The sequence below is a fragment of the Ovis canadensis genome, chromosome 18 (assembly GCF_042477335.2).
Source record: "Ovis canadensis isolate MfBH-ARS-UI-01 breed Bighorn chromosome 18, ARS-UI_OviCan_v2, whole genome shotgun sequence".
Taxonomy (NCBI): Eukaryota; Metazoa; Chordata; class Mammalia; order Artiodactyla; family Bovidae; genus Ovis; species Ovis canadensis.
In genome coordinates this window covers 25,119,159-25,139,499 of record NC_091262.1, presented here as the reverse complement: position 1 = coordinate 25,139,499, position 20,341 = coordinate 25,119,159, and the positions used below count along the sequence as shown (strand labels likewise).

The 20,341-nt window shown below is 39.6% G+C and overlaps 1 protein-coding gene and 1 pseudogene across 25 annotated transcripts in view; both read left to right on the top strand.

Moving 5' to 3' along the window:
- Positions 1-20,341, top strand: part of MCTP2 (multiple C2 and transmembrane domain containing 2) — a 270,449-nt gene that overhangs the window by 232,936 nt on the left and 17,172 nt on the right. For all 25 annotated transcript variants that reach the window (XR_011250196.1, XR_011250197.1, XR_011250198.1 and 22 more), the window contains one exon: positions 14,752-14,861. Coding sequence is in view for 22 of the 25 variants with exons in the window: in XM_069558923.1 (XP_069415024.1) it covers positions 14,752-14,861 (110 nt within the window). In the remaining 3 variants the exon portion in view is untranslated. The remainder of the gene's footprint in view (positions 1-14,751; positions 14,862-20,341) is intronic.
- Positions 10,519-10,646, top strand: LOC138424039 (U4 spliceosomal RNA; annotated as a pseudogene).

The window sequence follows — 20,341 nt, the reverse complement described above, 5'->3', positions numbered from 1 at the left end:
AGATCCCACATGCCACAGGGAAGACCCAGTGCAGCCAAACAAAAACAGTTAAAAAATATCAGCCATGAAAGTTTAGAGCAGTGGTTGGCCTCATCTAACTTTCCATTGTGGTACCTCAAGGACTCTCTGGGGGTGTGGAGGGAAAACCACGTGGGCTGTGATCTACATGGATGAACCTGGGAGCTCTTGCAGTCCTCTAACTAAGCATGGCCCTCCTCAGAGCAGATATATCAGCCCACTCACACTGAGGATGTTAGCACTGGGGTCTCCACGTCTCCTCCAGGGCAGTTCCATTCTTGAGATACTTTGATTGGTTGTAGTACATCTGTAGGGCCTTTAATAGCCCTGTATGGCCTTGTTTCTTTTGCTTCCTCAATTTCATACTCCTGTGGAAACTTCCTTTTGCCTTTTTATACTGTTGATGCGTCCTCCAATGGACCGCGTTTTGTCAGAACTCCCTGCTGTGACTCGTCCATCCTGGGTGGCCCTACACGGCATGGCTCATAGCTTCATTGAGCTCCACAAGCCCTTCGCCACCACAGGGCTGTGCTCCAGGGAGGCCCGGCGTGCTGCAGGCCCTGTCATGACGAGTGGGACATGACTTAGTGAGTGAACTTCTGAAGCCACAGGTCTGAAGTGAAAGGTTGGCCTCTGTTCAGGCCTCTTCTGCTGAACACAGGCCTTCTGTTGGGAGGGGAGACTGCCGTGCTGCAGCCCTTTTCCACATCTCCGCCCTGTCACTTCTCTAAGAGATGTGTTAACTAGAGGGACTTCCAACTGGAAGACCTCCGGAGCACACCTCCACCTACAGATCATTAGGCTTGATCATTTCTTCTCCATGTGGAGCGGCCTCCACACCCAGAGCTGGTCCCTGAAGCAAGGAGGCCCTGGCCACGCCCCTCCACAGAGTGCTGACTCTGGGGGCTTCCCCACAGCGCCCTTCTGGCTCCTGTTGTGTGTTAGACATGACAGACGGGCTTCTGGGAACTGTAACACACCCAGTGAGAGATGGACTGTTTACAAATTATAAACATCCAGCCGTCTCCTTCAAACCAGGAGAGGAGGGGAGCTCCTTTCTACTCAAACTATCCATCTTGAAAGTGACACTCCTTAATTGCCAGCATCCCTTCCCACCAAATACCATCACAGACAACCGTGGAAGATGAAAGCGTGCCGGGGGGCCCCTTGGCACAGCTTCCTCGGGAGATGGACATGTTCCCATATTCTGTCTGTCTCCACTGCACAGACCAGAACACGGTCTGGGGTCTGTCATCGTTTTATTGTCCGGAACAGGGATGGCTGTAAAATGACATCACCGTAGCCTCTCGCTTCTTCTCATTGTTAAAAGTCCACGTTAATGCCCTGTATTTTTTTCAAAAACAAATTAGACTCCACAGTTTTGCCTTGCTTGCTTCGGTGGGCTTTCAGTTACAATGTAGAATGTTTGGGTAACTAGTTTTTTGGCTTTTAGGAAGCTAAAGGTACAAACTCAACTTTGAAGAGAGGAAATCTTTCTTAGACCTGATGGCCCCGTGCAAGAAATTGCTTGTTACAAGTATAGTTTGCTGGGGACCCCTGAACAAACAGATAATGGCTAAGTTCAGCCAGCAGCAATCAGCTGACATTTCCTATTTGTATTAGATTCCGTATGTGAAATTCTTCTTTGTGGACCTTATTTGTACGGATGGATTACAATGAAAATTGCATTAATTTGCTACACAGTAAAGGTCAATAATTGAAGCATGAACCAAGAAACTATTGTGTAAAATGCTGTATCCCATATTTAGGAAAGGTCATGCAAAGCAATAATATCTTGTTTTCATTGCAGAAGGTATAAATACTTGCATTAGGGTTTCTTTCTTTTTTCCAGCCCAACAATCACTTGTATAGAATATTTCAGGATTTACTATTAACAACAGGAAGAAAGAATAATAAGGGCATGTAATAAAAAAAAAAAAAAACAAAAAAACCTGCCTGTTGCTGTCGTAAAGACACTGCTCGTGATGCCTGCATTGTGGCTTGGTTGGTTTTAACTCAGCTGTCAGAAATAGGATTGAATCAGCTGTTTGAGATTATCAGTGAGTTCACACTTGCTTTACAGTGTTTGGTGGAAGGGGAAGAGATCCTCATGTCAATTATGGGTGAAAAACATGTGGATCTTTTCCTTTAAGAAAATAAGAGACATACTTTTTTGTGGATCAATGATTTTGTAATGAAAGAATGTGAATAGATATTATATCCCTATCCTCTTTTCTTCACAAATTATGAAAATTTTTGTATATTTCACAAATACACTAAAACTAAGTATATTTAAACCATCAATCCTAGTTTTTCAAACGATTTTTTATCCTCCTAAATGATTAGTCCACTCATCACCACCCAGGTAGAGCCTTCTTAGAGAGAGAAGGAAATGTGTGTACTTTTAGAAGCTCTTGTAAATTCACTTACGTAGTCCTTTGGGTGAAGTTGTTCAGGGCCAGCGTGCCTTGTTCCCTGTGTTTTCTTGTTCCAGAAAGAGAAGATGGCCTGTAGTGTCTCAGCCAGAGAAGACTGTCATTCTTGGAGGAAGTCTCCTTGCAGTTTAATAGTGAGAGTAGTTTTCTTTATGATTCCTTTGTGCCTTCCTAAGCATGTCCAAAACACAGCAAGTTACTTTGATTAGTGATTTTTTTTTTAAATTTGCTGACTAAGTCATGGTACTTTAGGATGGTGTGGTATGTTTAAGAAAATGAAAAATCAGATAATATCTTCGAAAAGTTAACAATAGTTGAATACACACACACATACTTTCAGGGCATCTACAGTCTACATACAGGACATATTGTAGAGAACGTTATGGATAATTTTCAGGGGAATAAAGTAAATGGTTGTTCTGATGTAACTTCTTTTAATTTGAATTAATATTATTTTCAGTGATGAAGTGATTTAATTGCTAACATTCCTACCATACCATCTTACTTCCAAGACTTTAATATTAAAATGGATTCCAGCCAATTCTTAATTATCCATTTATACATGTTTTGAATTAAAAGGAATTGGCTTCCTTATTCTTACAGTCTTTTCCCTGACACATTGACTTGGTTCAGATCACTTTTTAAAAATCAAACATCCATCCTTAAGATTTTTGGCTTCATTACCTTCAGAAATAACCCAGAAATATTATTAATCTAATGTTTTGAAGCATTATTCAGCCTACTACTCTCTGGCTCACTGGTAGACCCAGTACTTGTGGATTTTCTTTGACTCCTACTGTAAAGATTTTCCTTGTATGTTGCTCCCAAATATTGTGAAATATGGTATACCAGACTATAAATGGTATTTATATGGATTATCCTCTTATTAAGTAATTTATAGTAACAGGCTCTGATGTTATAGTGTATACATCCGGATATTTATCTTGCCATTGCCTAAAATTTTTACATTATGCTAATAGAGAAGACATTGGACATTGTATCTCAGTTATCCACAAGTCATTATTTTCCTGACGATAGTAGCCATTCCTCTTGTCTTTCCTATTGAAATCCCCTCTGTTTCAGCGTGTTTTGCCCTAAGTCCCCATCAACCAATGAGTTTGCGAGGTAATTAACAGATAATTTACCAAATATTTGATAGAAAGGTAGGGATACCACTTTCTTCTCAAGGGAAAAATTGTAATTTCACATAAGTAATGAATGCCGTAAAAGCAATAATTTACAATGCGACCATTTTGAAGCTTCCTGGCAGTCCAGTGGTTAGGACCCCGCACTTCCACTGCAAGGGGGTATGGTTCGATCCCTGGTTGGGCCAGTGAGACCCCACATGCTGCGGGACACAGCCAGAAAGTTAAAAGAGAGACCGTTTTGAGTAAGAATTATTTAAATGATTAGATGATCCGTATTTGTAGAGTGTTTACACTTTGCAGACTGTGTTTATGTGCTTTAACTCATTCAGTACTCAAAGTAAACTGTTAAATTAGATATTATTTTCCCCATCTGTAAATGAACTCACCCAGGTTAAGAGAAATGCAGCAATGCATTGGAAAATTTCCCAGCCAGGAACAAGATTCAAACCCAGTTCTCTGATCTAAATCCAGTTTATTTTGGACTGTGTTACATTGATACAAGGGAAACCTTATTAATTCACTGGCCCATTTTTCCGCATTATTATTGGTAACATTTATGGAGTGTTTGCCCTGTAACTGTGATGGCTGCTTTCTGTCAAAATTTGTAGACTACACTGGGTGTCAGAGATGCAGTGCCTGGGTGTCAGGACTGCTTAAAGGTGGTATTTGTGCTGAGTCTTAGGTGATAACTATTTTATCTTCTACGCGCCTCAGTCCCCCCACCTCAAGGAAAGCTAGAGCACACACAGCTAAACCAGCAGCTGCCGGCACTGTGTGTTTACCTATGAGATGACAGTTGCGGAAAACCATCAGCCTGTTGGCCCTGTACCGCTGTGGCACCCGTCAGTTGGCTCAGAGAAACTTGTAAGGAAGTCAGTCTTCCCAGGGTCTAAATTCCAAATAATCTTCTCCACAGTGTTCCCAATTTTTCACAGGTGTGTTTTACCCACATCTTCCTCGTGATGATGATGTTTATTCCTCTTGCTTTTTCAGCCCTCTGGTTTGATCCCTGATGAAAATCCTGTTGCAGGCCAAAGAAACCTGTTGGTAAAGATCAGTCAGTATGGAAAGACTTTGTGTAATGAACAGGTCATGGGAGCAGTTTATAACTGCGTCAAAATGATATTGATTCAAAATCCAGTCTGCTTCATATTCGTTTCCCAAAGCAAAAATACTACCTGAGCAGGAAGTACTCTGCTGAAGATTTTTCTTCATTTTAATAGTGTACCATAAAGTAGGGGGGTGTGTGTGTGTGTGTGTGTGTGTGTGTGTGTGTGTGTGTGTGTCCATGAACACAGGGCATGTCTCATGGGAAGAAACCTTAAGGACAGTTTCCAGTGCATTAAGCCAGATTCCTGGAGGACAATTTTTAATCTCATATATCAGAAATATTACTTTTTATTCTTTGTTATGACAGATGCTGAGAGGTTTCTTTACCCCCCTGCTAAATGCCACTCAGTCTATTTCTGATGTTTATAATTCTTCAAGTTCTCAAATTGCAGGCTTTTAATATTCAGTGGGATGAAGTAGACCAAACAGATTTCCATTTAAAATCTGAAGCCATCTTTCTGCATCTTTGCTCTGGATGGTTTGCATTATTGGAATGATCCTAAGATAGAAATGTTGCATCTTTCCCTTTCGGGGATCCTGGGCATCCTGTGGCAAATACTACTCAATTTTTAAGCATGTCACAAAGAGCTTTCCTGATGTGGTCAGTTTTTAGGACTATCTCTTTGGTTATGCTTAGGTAATTAGTAGAGAAAGATTTTCTTGACTCAGAACATGTATGAAAGATTTAAAGTAACACACTGATTATATAATGAATTCTTAGCTGTAAATTCATTTTGATGGTGTTAATTCTCTCCTAGAGGCTCAAAGCTACTTTATTACACCTACAGTGCTGTGCTCTTTGGAGATATTGTGGAAGCCAGCAAAGCCTCGAAGAAGGGAAAAATCCACTGCCTGATTTATTCATTTATTTATTTATTTATTGGCTTTGTTCTTAAAGAACAACCATGTTGCAACATAGGCATATTATTTGTTCTTCATTTAGCTGTCTCTAAAACTTAGCTGAAAGACTCAATGGTTTTTTTTTTTGACATTTTATAAGCAAATGGTCAATGAAAAAGAGAATACTCAATACATTTTATATAATAATACGCATTTTAATGTTATAGAGTTGGAATTTGTAATTATTTTCCTTAAAATTATTATAATAATTGCATTGTTTTTCTTATAATCATTCTCTATAGCATAAAACAAAGGATCCTTTTGAAATTTGAGTTCTGGATCTGGAAAGCTCCATGCTTTCATCTCTTCTGTTACATGGTGATACCTACTTGCTCATGAACGTGTTAGGCACCCAGTCGTGTCTGACTCATTGTGACCCCATGGAGTAGCCTGCCAGGCTCTGTCTGTGGAATACTCCAGGCAAGAACACTGGAATGGGTTGCCATTTCCTTCTCCAGGGGATCTTCCCAACCCAGGGATCATGAAGTAGACCCTAAATCATGTGAATTTTATTTATGCCTTGGTGTTTTCTGAAATTCGTACGGAGAAGTAAAACCCATTCTTTCTCAAATGTGGGAATCTAAAAATATGCGTGCAGCCGCAATTAGCAATTATCTTGTTCATTGGTTTAATCACACCAGTGGCCATCTCTGTTTTTATTACAGATTTCCCTCTATAAATGAGAAGGCTTATATGTTAAGGAAAAATACAGGCGCATGTAATAACAGTTTCCTCTTCCTGAATGAGCCACTATTACTCTTCCCAGACAATTTGGTAGCAGCAGCAGATGGAATGCTGTGTTTGCTAAACTGTGTTATCGCCACATCCCCTGGTTCAATCTGAAACGTGTAAATAAAGCCAGCGTGATGCAGACAGAACCGCCAGGTGATCTTTCATAGGACGCAGGGCAACATGAGTGGACTTGTCCTGGGAGATCCTTGCTTTTGAAACGTAAATGAACCCCAGGATGCTTTAAGCTAGACAGAAGGTGATTCTTTCTTGTTCACTTCTTTGCATTCTCAATGGGCAAGGACTTGACATTTATGAAGCACCTGGAGGGTACCAAATGCTTTACATATGATAGTTAATTCTCCAAACACTCCAATTAGGGTCAGGATTATGATCCCCCTTTTTCAGGTAGCAAAATTGTGACTCCAGAAACCATTAGGAACTTGAGATGATCACAGTGCTAGTAGGTGACAAGACCAGTGTTGAACTGACTTTCTCCTGACTCCATAGCCTGTGATTAATAAAATATGCAGACTTGAGGATTTGATACATCTTAAGTCTCCCCTACCCCCACTGCAAACTTTTCATCTGTTGTTGTAAACCCTGGCTACTTCAGCTCCTAAATAAGAATGGATGCATTTTTATGTTGTAAATTATGGTATGTATTTTTTGCAAGTTGCACATAAGTTTGCTAAGATGTTTCGCAAGACAAGTTAAAAAAATAAGAATGAAAAGAAATGCTTTTCCCCAAATATTTTCAAAAAGCCTAATTTAACATGCATTTTTATGAAAATTGGGCAAAGAATACTGGAAATGAACATTAGATAGAAGTATGTAACTGAATAAGATGCCTAAAAACCATGTGTTCTGTAGTAAGTTGAGATCCATAGACACCAAAGAAGCAGATAACAAACAGAAAAGTTGAGCTGAATGCCTCCCGTTTGAAATGTGCACACTTGCTCTGGACTTAATGATCCTGGACTGGAGTCGCTACCACATATATGTGGACAGAGGCCCATCACCTGACCTCTTTGGACCTCGGTTTCCTATTAATGGAAATGTAATATCAAAGACCGTATAACATGTCCATTGGTATACCAGAAGATATAATTAGAGAAAATTCCCATCAAGAGTAGTTGTTTTTCAGTCGCTAAGTTGTGTCCAACTCTTTTTGACCCCATGGACTGCAGCACGCCAGGCTTCCCTGCCCTTCAGTGTCTCCCAGAATTTTCTAACTCATGTCCATCCAGTCAGCGATGCCATCCAACCATCTCATCCTCTGTTGCCCTCTTCTCCTGCCCTCAGTCTTTCCCAGCATCAGGGTCTTTTCCAGTGAATTGGCTCTTCACCTCAGGTGGCCAAAGTATTGGAGCCTCAGCTTCAGCATCAGTCCTTCCGATGAATATTCAGGGTTGATTTCCTTTAGGATTGACTGGTTTGATCTCCTTGCTGTCCAAGGGACTTTCAAGTATCTTCTCCAGCACCACAGTTTGAAAGCGTCAGTTCTTTGGCACTCAGCCTTCTTTATGGTCCAACTCTCACATCCGTACATGAGTACATTGCTTATAAAGGTAACCTTTGTAATATAGAGAGTGAAAAGAACATTTGCTGCTAGAGTGATGAAAAGGATAGAGGTGTGATACAAATTGAGAGAAAAAGACAGTAGTTGTTGTGGACTGGCATCTCCTGGAAAGGTCTCATGGAGACCAGGAGTGTTAGACCTTTAGGTCATTCTGCTGGAGTTGGGAGGCCTGAAATCTTCTCTTTAACCCTAAGCACTTATTTCCTGGGTTGATGCAAATGATCTTTTGATACTAATATAAACATGATTTCCTCTGTTCTTCCTCTTCATCCATTCGTTCCTCCATCAAATTCACACTGTCTCAGCACTAAGGATGTTCCTACCACAGTTGCTAGTACTGAGAGCGCAAGTTGAGGTAAGGCAGTCTGGTCTTATCTGTTGGTCCACCAGTTCAAATAGGGCATAGCGGAACAGGAGGCTCTTCTAATATCTTTTTAAAATTTTGCTTATTTATTGTTGACTACTCTGGGTCTTCATCGCTGTGCACAGCCTTCCTCTAGTTGCGCCTCGTTGTGGTGCATGGTCTCATTGCAGTGGCTTCTCTTGTTGCAGAACATGGGCTCTAGGGCACATAGGTTTTGGTAGGTAGTTACACAGTGCAGGCTTAGTTGCCCCACGGCATGTGGAATCTTCCTGGACCAGGGATGGAACCCATCTCCCCTGCATTGGTAGATGATTTCTTAGCCACTGGACCAGCAGAGAAGACCGATTTCTTCCAGTATTAATGAAGCACTCAAGCTATGAAAATGTAAATATCGTCTTAGAGCATAGAAGCTACCATGCCTTGTTGAACACACAGATTCATTGCTCAAAGGCAATAAACACCACTCAGAGAACAAAATCGACATTTACCACTAATCATGAGAGTACCTGCCTTCAGGTGAATTTTTCCCTCTCATATATGGCTAGCATATGTCATGTGCAGGGCTTCTAAGGAGAAGGGTAGAAACTTATACAAAAGAAAAAGCCTTTTTTTCCCTGTCCAAGAAGAATACTTTGGATACAGTTGGTCCCTTGCTGTGCTAATGAATTTTAGGTAAAGCTGATTTAGGTTCATCACATGCTCCTAATTGCCCAAATGTTTCCATTTACTGATTTTATATTCCCCATTTTTTTAAAAAACTCAGTATTATATTTACTGTTTCCGTTAAAATAAGCCGGGGCAAGCTGCCCGTGCTTCCAGTTTGTGTGCTCAGTCTCTTCTACATCTTTACTAGTAGCCTAGGATTTAGGTATCAGTTACAAGGGTTCTTGGGCTTTCCCGATGGCCTAGCAGGTAAAGAATCTTCCTGTAATGCAGGAGACCTGGGTTCAATCCCTGGGTCGGGAAGATCCCCTGGAAGAGGAAATGACAACCCACTCCAGTATTTTTGCCTGGAAAATCCATGGACAGCGGAGCCTGGCGGGCTCCAGTCCACGGGATCACCAAGAGTCAGGCATGACTTATTAGTAGAAGGGTTCTCACTGATGCCAGGTTAAGTCCAAGCAGGGATGACCCATCTATTTTCCTGATTCTCTCTAAATAAAACTTAGCTTTAAAGGAAGGCTTTTGGATGGTCCCTGATAAGACAAAGTGCTCTTAGGCAATTGTGGAGACGTATGTGATGACCCCAGTGTACCAGCCTATGGTGGCAAGGTCATTGCCAGGGCCAGTCAGATGCATGAAACATCCAAGCAGCCAGGTCAGAGTGCTCAGAGATGAGAAAGATGGGAAACGATAGCAACTATAGCACTGATGTATAGCAAACACATACAGAATTTTTTGGGCAGTTGTGGCTCAGAGGTTAAAGCGTCTGTCTCTAATACGAGAGACCTGGGTTCAATCCCTGGGTCAGGAAGATCCCCTGGAGAAGGAAATGGCAACCCACTCCAGTATTCTTGCCTGGAGAATCCCATGGACGGAGGAGCCTGGTGGGCTACAGTCCATGGGGTCGCAAAGAGTCGGATACGACTGAGCGACTTCACTTCTAACTTCTTCATGGATAGGAGAATAAAAAATAATCTGCACATTTTTACTATGATGTTTTATTTCACTCTTTATTTTTAGTAAATCTGCACATTGTTTTACTTCTTGATAATGCTTTTTCAGTGAGTAAATAATAAAGTGTTGCATGTTTAATGGATAATAATAATAATGAATAATCAAGTGCTGATAATCCATTTTTCAAGGTAATTGTTGATGAACTAACTGATTCACATTTCCTGTCTACCACTGGGACTGTGATCACATCACTGATACATGTAAACTTAAGTTGCAAACCTGCTGAAGAGTCTTCAGCTGTCACTAGTTATTTTTAGAAGACCCCTTCTGGAAACATGGTTTTAACTTACATAGCCCAAAAGATGCGTTTACATATCCTTGTGTGCAGCATGGCTTTTCGTTTGGATCAAATGACTGTTCTTGCACACTTATCTCATCTTCCATTCCAAAGTTTCATTATGCATGTATGAGAAAGGGCAAGGTACATGGTAATAGGCCCACTTCAGTAGCATCAGTGTGTCAAAAACTTGTGAAGAGTCAAATGACGCCAGTCTTATCAGCATGCCATCAAATGACTCAAATAATATCAAGTAAGTTAATTCCGAAATCTGTTGTAGCTTTGCACAGTGGCAATATTGTAGCCAATGAGGTTTATCTGAGGAGTGATTACTGCTAATTGAAAACTTTTCCAGTATCCTGCTGTGTCAGCCTGAAATGTTATATTTTTTCATCCACTGTATGGAATCAAAATAGAGCTTTTACAATTTAGTTTTGCAAAAACTGAAATCTCTGACATCAGGAATGCTATTGTAAATTTATTTTGAACATGTAGCATTGAGGGTTATTTAATTTTGTAGTGATAATATGAATGCAAATTTTGATGAAGCATAGCACCATGGCTAATAAGATGCTCATGTACGTTGAATGGATCTTCGAAGCATAAATTTACAAGTGATAGATCATGGTACCCTATTATCCGTGATTGCATACAGACAAGTGATAATGCACCACCAATTGAATTAGCAGCTGTAGTGTCCACATTTATAAATATTTTATATATACAGAGTTGGGGTAGCAACAGCAAAGTTTTCATGGCAAAGATATGTCAAATATAAAAATATATTTCATTCAGCGTGGCTGTGGGCTCGCTCTTTTGCTGCCAGTCATCCACCCATCAGTCTGCTCTTGAGTGTTTTAAACCTTTGATGAACTCTCTCAACTTAAACATTCTCCAAAGCTGTTGAACTCTTGTGCTAAAAAAGAGAAATCTTTTCAGTGTTTGTTGCATTTTGGTCATGTCAGTTGGAAATATTTTAATCAAAATTTTTGATAACTGAAAATTCTAATTACTTCATCTTTGGAAGCTTTTAGTAGATGGAAATCAATTTTAAAGAACTGGCAAAAATAATGATTTTTTTTTTCTTTACAAAAGCAAGGGATATTCAACACAAAGCAATCTGTGAGGTCAGATCCTATGCATGATTTGGTATTTAAATTCACAAGTTACACTTTGGATTATCCCAGTTTGTGGAATTAAAAAAACTTTTGATTTTTAATAGGATAAATATAAATTCTACCCAGGATTGGAAGGAAATTGAGAAGGCACTTATTTTTCAGCATAAATTTGAAGAATTTCAACTTTAGAAGAATTTGAAAAATTATACAGATGACTTACTTAGAGTTTTATCTTGAAAAAAAAGTTTGATAAAGTTCATATGAATGAAAATAGTACCTTTGAAATTATCTGGGCTGAAATATATACAAATTTTAATATTTAAAAAACAGAATCGAGAATATTCTTCATGTATCACACTTTTATTGTGAATTTTCAAAGTACCTCAGTCACTGGAGATAAAGTATTTTTGTCATTAAAATTATGGTCTATAGTAGAGTCAATTAAATGTATCAATTTAACAATGATTAAGTGCAACTCTGAAGATAGGTAAGAACAATTTTATGAAATGTAAGTGAAAAGATGACATTAAAGATAATATTACTTTTGTGGAGAAGTAATCTTGACATGGGACTGTAACAGCTATAACTAGAAAACCAATTAAATATATGAATATATGGAATGAGTAATCATTCTCATGTATCATTTTACCACTGACATAATATGGACAAGTTTCTTTTGTTCTAATAGATGTAAAATACATGTTTTTATCTTGAACCAATGTCATGAAAATAAAAATGAAATAATTGTATAGATCCACTAATACAATAAACCAAGTTGTCAGTTGATAAATACTTCAAAAATTACATAGTTCTGTTTACTTTCACTCTTAAAAGTATACAGATATGGTTCATAAATTATCTTATTACCCTAAATAGTGAAATTTTTAGCTTGGTCTTTAAATACTGATTATTCAAACTAAAACATCAAATTCATTAAAAAATGAGAGAACCTTATGAGAATCATTTATTATGTTGATGTACTAACCCAGAATCTCTGCATTTGGGGTGTTTCAGGAGGAAAAAAAAATCGGTCAACTTAAGTAGGAAATTGTTATGAAATGGAGCCACATGGACATTTGAGTCATTTTCCAAAAACTTGTTTTGACCTAAACACTATGCTGTTGAAAAGAGGAAGCCACTTTTGCCCTTTGGGTCAAATTCCCTGGTGCTTCCAAATCCTCCTTTATAAACATGAATATTTCTGTGGCAGACAGAGATGGGTTTTCACCACTGTGCCCTTTAATAGATGTTGGTGGATTGCTGAACGTGAATTAAGTTGTTCTGGCAGTATATCCAGTTTTTAATACAAACCACTTGAAGAATTAGAAAGAGTAAGGGAAATAAGAAATTGAAAATTGGAGTGAAAAAAGTAAAAATGTCTTGCAAGTTTGACTTTGCAAGAGGAAGGATCATTGGATAAATGGGTACAGAACAGATTGTAAGATGTTACTCAGACCATCCCAGCAGACGATCTCCATATATTTATGATATGACAGTGAAAAAAATTTTTTTTATTTACCAGAGGCTATTTTCGGAAAAGGCAATAGCACCCCACTCCAGTACTCGTGCCTGGAAAATCCCATGGGCGGAGGAGCCTGGTAGGCTGCAGTCCATGGGGTCGCTAAGTCAGACAAGACTTAGCAACTTCACTTTCACTTTTCACTTTCATGCATTGGAGAAGGAAATGGCAACCCACTCCAGTGGTCTTGCCTGGAGAATCCCAGGGACGGGGGAGCCTGGTGAGCTGCCGTCTATGGGGTCGCACAGTCGGACACGACTGAAGCGACTTAGCAGCAGCAGCAGCAACCAGTCGTTGAAATCACTGTGAGATAGTATGTTTTCCTTCCTCCATCCATGGGTCCAGTTGATGGAACAGAGAATACAAGATGAGAATGAATTTTTTTTTCTTTTGTTGCAGAGAAGATTATTATAGAAATGGTCTCTTGGATTTAGAAGATAATTTAGTATAATTCTAACCCAAGTAAAATTTTAGGTAGAAACAAATAAGTTTTGTTAGGTTTATTTGCCGTTTTAAGTATTACATATTAGATGTAACAGCTACAATGACTCAGCTTGGCCTGAGCTAAGAAGTTAGTAACTAAATCCCAGTTACAATAGAGTTCATAAGGGAACTAGAATATGGTATCAGAATATAAGATACAGTATGAAAATGCCCTTCTTTAGGGAATCATCTTTTATCCAACATGTGAGTGATTTCAAGATTATTTTTATAAGCATCGGCTACCTAACATGGTTAGATCACGGCATCCAGTCCCATCCCTTCATGGCAAATAGAAGGGGAAAAAGTGAAAGCAGTGACAGACTTTATTTTCTTGCACTCCAGAATCACTGCAGATGGTGACTGCAGCCATGAAATTAAAAGATGCTGCTCCTTGGAAGGAAAGTTATGACCAACCTAGACAGCATATGAAAAGCAGAGACATCACTTTGCCAACAAAGGTCTGTTAGTTGAAGCTATGTTTTTCCCAGTAGTCCTGTACGGGTGTGAAAGTTGGACCATAAAGAAGGCTGAGTGCCAGAGAATTGATGCTTTCAAATTGTGGTGCTGGAGAAGACTCCTGAGAGTCCCTTGGACTGCAAGGAAATCAAACCATTCTGTCTTAAAGGAAATCAACCCTGGATATTTATGCTGAAGGTGAAGCTCCAATATTTTTGCCACCTAATGCAAAGAGTTGACTCACTGGAAAAGACTCTGATGCTGGGAAAGATTGAGGCAAAAGGACAAGGGGATGGCAGAGGATGAGATGCTTAGGTAGCATCACTGACTCAGTGTAAATGAATTTGAGCAGATTCTGGGAGATAGTGAAGGACAGAGGAGCCTGGTGTGCTATATTCTGTGGGGTCCCAAAGAGTCAGATACAACTTAGCGACTGAACAACAACAACCACCTAACGTGGGAAAACGCATTTTGAGTTTTCTTTAAGCAAAATAAGGATAATATTCTTAGGCAGCTGAATATCATCTGGATGTCCAACATGCCCTATTGCTACCTGCTGGAAGCCTTTCTGAAGAACTAACTGAAGAAGGGTAAGTAAGCTAACCTTGTGAAGACAGCAACTCAGGATCAGAAGTTAGAGAATATTCTGAGAGAAGCAGCAACTCTACAGGGAAATGGAAGCTCTTTTTTCTGTGGAGTTCCCCTTCATCAGCTCATGATAGTGGTCACACGACCACACAGCTCATGACAAGTGGTCACATCTCATGAGTAGTCAGGAATTTGGGGGAGCCGATACGTAAATAGTAAAAAATTTAAATTTATCTCCTGAAGTCACTCTGTTGCTACTAACCATGTTACAATAATGCTAGCATAATGATTTCTATAGCAGACCAATAAAAATGAAGTAACTGAGTTCAATCTTTTATGTTTCTTAGGAATCTGAGAAAAAGGGCTTAATTAAAAGAATCTACATGGTACAGGATATTGTCTCAACTGTTCAAAACATCTTGGAGGAATTAGCCTCTTTTGGAGAAAGAATTAAAAAGTAAGTTCTGCATTTGTATTATTGTGTTTGGAGTAAAACTGCCGTGCTCTTGGACAAGCAAGGGGGAGAGCCTTGGGGAGGGTAAGATCAGAAAATACAAAAACAAACAAAAAACAGGAGCAACAGTCTTGGGCCTTTTAACTCTGGTTGGTTGGTTCTTCAGGTTTGTCAACTTCAGAAGGGTGGACCGCATGACCCAATTTATGCTAGTTATCTGAGCATAATTATTAATAGTGCCTTTTTTTATTCTCAAAATATTCTGGTTTAGGTGATAAACTATAGATTAAAACATAGATTTAATTCTCTAATGGAGTCTCAATTGAGAAAGCCTCTCCATGATTCATGTTTTTATTTTTATTTTTTTGCTTACTTTGTTATACGCACTATGAACTCTGTGTAACTTGGTCTTCTTTTGATATCCATGAACAGAGAAGGCTTTTCTTTAATTGTAAGTGATTGCTCCCCACTTTAAACCCAGTTGTGTCAGCCACGTTGTTCTTTCTAAAGAGCAACTACTGTTCTTATTTTATTGGCCATTCTAGTTTCTTTTTAAAGGACACATTTTTTAGAAATTACATGGGTAAAGAAGAGATTAAAATCAGTCCTAAAAGCCAAGTGAAGTTTTGTCCATGAAGATGCAGGGAAATCAATAAGCGGTGGTTAACATCAGGAAATATAAACAGCTAATGTGGAACTTTCTGTGGTTACTGATTTTCTTCCTCAGTCACTTATTATAACAAATTGCCCTTGAACATCCATTTATAATTGGCATAGAAAACATGTGTTTTTGCTTAAAAGGCAGGTTAAAAGTTATCTTTAAACAAGTTTAGTGAGTTTTTATTGAATTTACACTTTGTTTTTTTCATGAGCGATGTTGAGAAAAATTAAGGAGCAGTAGGATTTTTGATCATGTATATTGATATCTGTCTGCTTTATCTCTCTAGGTTTCACATAAATTGAAAAATGATTCCTGAATGTACCCTCAAAATTGCTTAGCAAAAAGATGTGACAGTAAAAAATAGTGAAGTGATAAAGAGGGCACTATACTTTTTCATTCACTCATTCGGCTGTCAGTGTTTGAATCTCAGGCACTGACTTGGTTTAAGAATAAGACATGCATTCAAAATAACAATGACAATAGAAACCAACTAATGTCGTGTGCTAGCCACTATTCTAAGTCTTTGACATGTAGCAACTTCTTTAAGGAGTTATTTAAAGTTTGCATTAAATGAGTCCAACAATCCTGCAGAGTAAGGATTGTTAGTATCCCCATTTTACAGATGAGGAAAATGAAGCACAGAATGATTAAACATGAAGCCCAGATCACACAATGAATAAGCTGTGGAGCTTGGATTTGAGCCTGCCTGCCTCACTTTGCACTATAGTGTCATTATCCTCTGGGTATCTGTTTTCTTTTTTCGTGTGTGTGTGTGTGTGTGTGTGTGTGTGTGTGTTTGCCTTTATGTTTTGTTCATTTTTCTGTTGTGGTATAGCTGATTACAATAGTATATTAGTTTCAGATATACAGAATAACAAGTTTTTATAGATTACATTCCATATGAGGTTATTATAAAACGTTGGGTATATTCCCTGTGTTGTACCTGTATATCCCTGTAACTTATTTCTTTTAAACATGGTAGATTGTACCTTTTAATACTCTCTCCATGTCTTGGTACTCCCCACTTTCTTCTCTACGGGAATCTATTTTCCAGTGAAGGGAAAGAACTCTAATAAGACAGCTAAAATAACATTGATGCTAGATAGAGGCTAGGTGGGATGTGGAGACGGGTACTACATCCCCAGAAGGATGTAGGAGAGAGAGAGACAGAGGAAAGTTCTGAAGAAGCAACAGCTTATCAGCATCTCTAAGGATGGGAAGAGCCAGCAGCTGGGCATAGAGCTGATGAATGGGAGCTTCAGTGGGTGGGTGGCTTTGTGCAAAGGCTCAAAGCCCAAGACTGTGCTCGATGGAGGGAGGTGGAGGGGAAATAGCATGTCTGTGCCACTGGGGACGGATGTGGCAGTTCCTGGAGGTGAGGCAGGTCACACGGGCCTTGAGTGGATGCAGAAAGTCAATGAAAAAACAGTGAGCAAGGGATGTACTGGCAGGAAAGAAGGTAAGAGGATGTGGAGTGGGGGCAAGGCTGAGGACGGAAGGCCGTGTCCTTTGGTAAGACTGTCTCCGTGCTTGCATGTCTGTTAATAGACAAATGTGGCTGTTGTGCAGTTGGTAATGGTCAAGGAAGTGTGTCTGATGAGAAGGGCAGAGTGATTTAAGCTGGCCCCCAGCTCCGCAGTGCCTTTTGGCGGCGGCCGTGCCCAGCACAGCTGTGGTGGCCATGTCTCGAGACGTATTTTCAGCCATGAACAGAGCACTGTTCTGCCCAGCTGTGACACAGGAAGGCGCATGAGGCTCGGCTCCTATTAATTCTTCAGCCATTCATTATTGTGGTGACCTTAAGGTTCCCGCTGGGCATTCAAGCGCAACATCATGTGTAACTCTGTTGGAATTCCATTGTAACTCAGTGCATAAGGACCAGGAAAACTCTTACCCAACTTTTGGCAACTAGAGAATAAATAAGCATGCTTAAATCTCTCAGAGCAAGGCTTCCCTTGTTACTGGCAGAGAAGACCCTGATGATTCTGTATTCACTTGGAGCAAATGATATTTTCTTTTCTCTGCATTCTCCAATTACCTTCTCATTGTATACAGATTTCAAATGTAGGTATATATCAGGCTAATATTTGCTTAGCATGTGGCACTTGTATTATCCCAGGCAGCAAACAGGATGGGTCAGAAGAGTAATGTATATTACTTGCCCTATTGCTATGAAGTGTTGGCTACAACACTAGTGCTCTTGAGTGGTTAGGGAAGTCTCCTCTCTGCAGAGAAGATACTGAGATTCAGGTAGACTTAGGACAGGGGAGTCATCCTTGCAGATGTTCTGGAGAAAGGCTTAGAAGGTGCGTTTCTAGGAAGAACTTCCCTGACTCTGAAGTCATGCTGTGAAATATTGAAAGATGAGAAAGCAGGATAAGTGAAGTTTGGATGAAGGTGAGCACAGGTGGAAGGACAGATTGATGTATTTTATGTTTAATCTAAATTTACATGTTGAGGGACTTCCCTTGTAGCCTGTTGGCTAAGACTCTGCCTTCTCAATACAGGGGGCCTGGATTCAATCCCTCATCTGGTAACCAGATACCATGTGCTGCAACTAAGACTCAGCACAGCCAAATAAATATTTAAAGTTACATGTTGAAAGGGACAGAGAATGAAGGCAGAATGACCAGGGGTGAGGGCAGAAGGCCAGTTGTGGGGAGAAAGTTCACAAACTGGGGCGAAAACCATGAAGGAAGGCATCCTGTGAGGTAAATCACAAAAGAATAGTCTGCAGGCTTTTCTGACCCATGTCTCTGTTTCCATGGATAGAAGAGTCAAAGGACTTCATTTTTCTGTGCCGAGGAAATGAAGAAAATAATGAATCTGTTGACATAAAGGTCAACCAGTGGGGTACCCAGTTGGGGGAGGAATGCTAGAATGGAGTTGTACCCACCTTACTGGATGTTGAGACAGTTATTTGTGGGTTTTGTTTTGAAATTTTGTAAAAGATATTCTTAGGATATGTTAGTGAACCTGAAGAGTTGAATGAATGAAGAGGATTCCTTGAATGTTTTCATTAATTGAAATGTTCAAGTCAGGGATTCCCTTACGATTTAATGGAGAGCTCCCAAGTCAGGAAATCCATCAAAGTTCATGAAAATGTTTAACAGATTGTTTAATTTTGAGATATAAAGATTTGACTTACCAGAGTTATTCAACCTTGGATGTTCTTTGAAAGACCAGCACTGCAATGTATTTCCATGGTAACTGGAGTGAAGAGTCTAGTAAGGTTTTAAGGGTTAGTACTACTATATACTACTCAGTTCAGTTCAGTTGCTCAGTCGTGTCCGACTCTTTGTGACTCCATGGACTGCAGCACGCCAGGTTTCCCTGTCCCATCACCAATTCCGAGAGATTGCTCAAACTCATGTCCAGTGAGTCGGTGATGCCATCCGAGCTTCTCATCCTCTGTCATCCCCTTCTCCTCCTGCCTTCAATCTTTCCCAGCATCAGGGTCTTTTCCAGTGAGTCAGTTCTTCACATCAGGTGGCCAAAGTATTAGAATTTCAGCTTCAGCATCAGTCCTTCCAGTGAATATTCAGGACTGATTTCCTTTAGGATGGACTGGTTGGATCTCCTTGCAGGCCAAGGTGTTCTCAAGAGTCTTCTCCAACACCACAATCAAAAGCATCAATTCTTCAGTGCTCAACTTTCTTTATAGTCCAACTTTCACATCCATACATGACTACTGGAAAAACCATAGCTTTGACTAGACAGACTTTTGCTGTTAAAGTAATATCTCAGCTTTTTAACATGCTGTCTAGGTTGGTCATAGCTTTTCTTCCAAGGAGCAAGCGTCTTTTAATTTCATGGCTGCGATCACCATCTGCAGTGATTTTTAAAACCAAAAAAAAAAAAAAAAAAGTCTCTCACTGCTTCCATTGTTTCCCCATTTATTTGCCATGAAGTGATGGGACCAGATGCCATGATCTTAGTTTTCTGAATGTTGAGTTTTGAGCCAACTTTCTCACTCTCCTCTTTCACTTTCATCAAGAGGCTCTTTAGTTCTTTGCTTTCTGCTATAAGGATGGTGTCATCTGTGTATCTGAGGTTATTGATATTTCTCTTGGCAATCTTGATTCCAGCTTGTGCTTTATCCAGCCTAGCATTTCTCATGATATACTCTGCATATAAGTTAAATAAGCAGGGTAACAATATACAGGCTTGATGTACTCCTTTCCTTATTTTGAAGCAATCTGTTGTTCCATGTCCAGTTCCAACTGTTGCTTCTTGACCTTAATACACATTTCTCAGGAGGCAGTTCTTTAAGAATGTTCCACAGTTCGTAGTGATCCACACAGACAAAGGCTTTGGTATAGTCAATATGCAGAAGTAGATATCTTTCTGTGTTTCAAAGTTCTCCAAGCCAAGCTTCAAACGTGAACCGTGAACTTCCAGATGTTCAAGCTGGATTTGGAAAAGGCAGTGGAACCAGAGATCAAATTGCCAACATCTGTTGGATCATAGAAAAAGCAAGAGAATTCCAGGAAAATATTTATTTTTGCTTTATTGACTATGCCAAAGCCTTTGACTGTGTGGATCACAACAAACTATATAGTGCTACTCAACACTGAAAAAGCTTAAGATCATGGCATCCGGTCCTGTCACTTCATGACAAAAAGGAGGAGAAAAGGTGGAAGCAGCGACAAATTTTATTTTCTGACGTCTAAAATCTCTGCTGATGGTGACTGCAGCCATGAAATTAAAAGATTCTTGCTCCTTGGAAGGAAAGCTGTGTATTGAATACACTAAACAGAGCATTGAAAAGCCAAGACATCACTTTGCAGACAAAGATCCATATAGTCAAAGCTATGGTTTT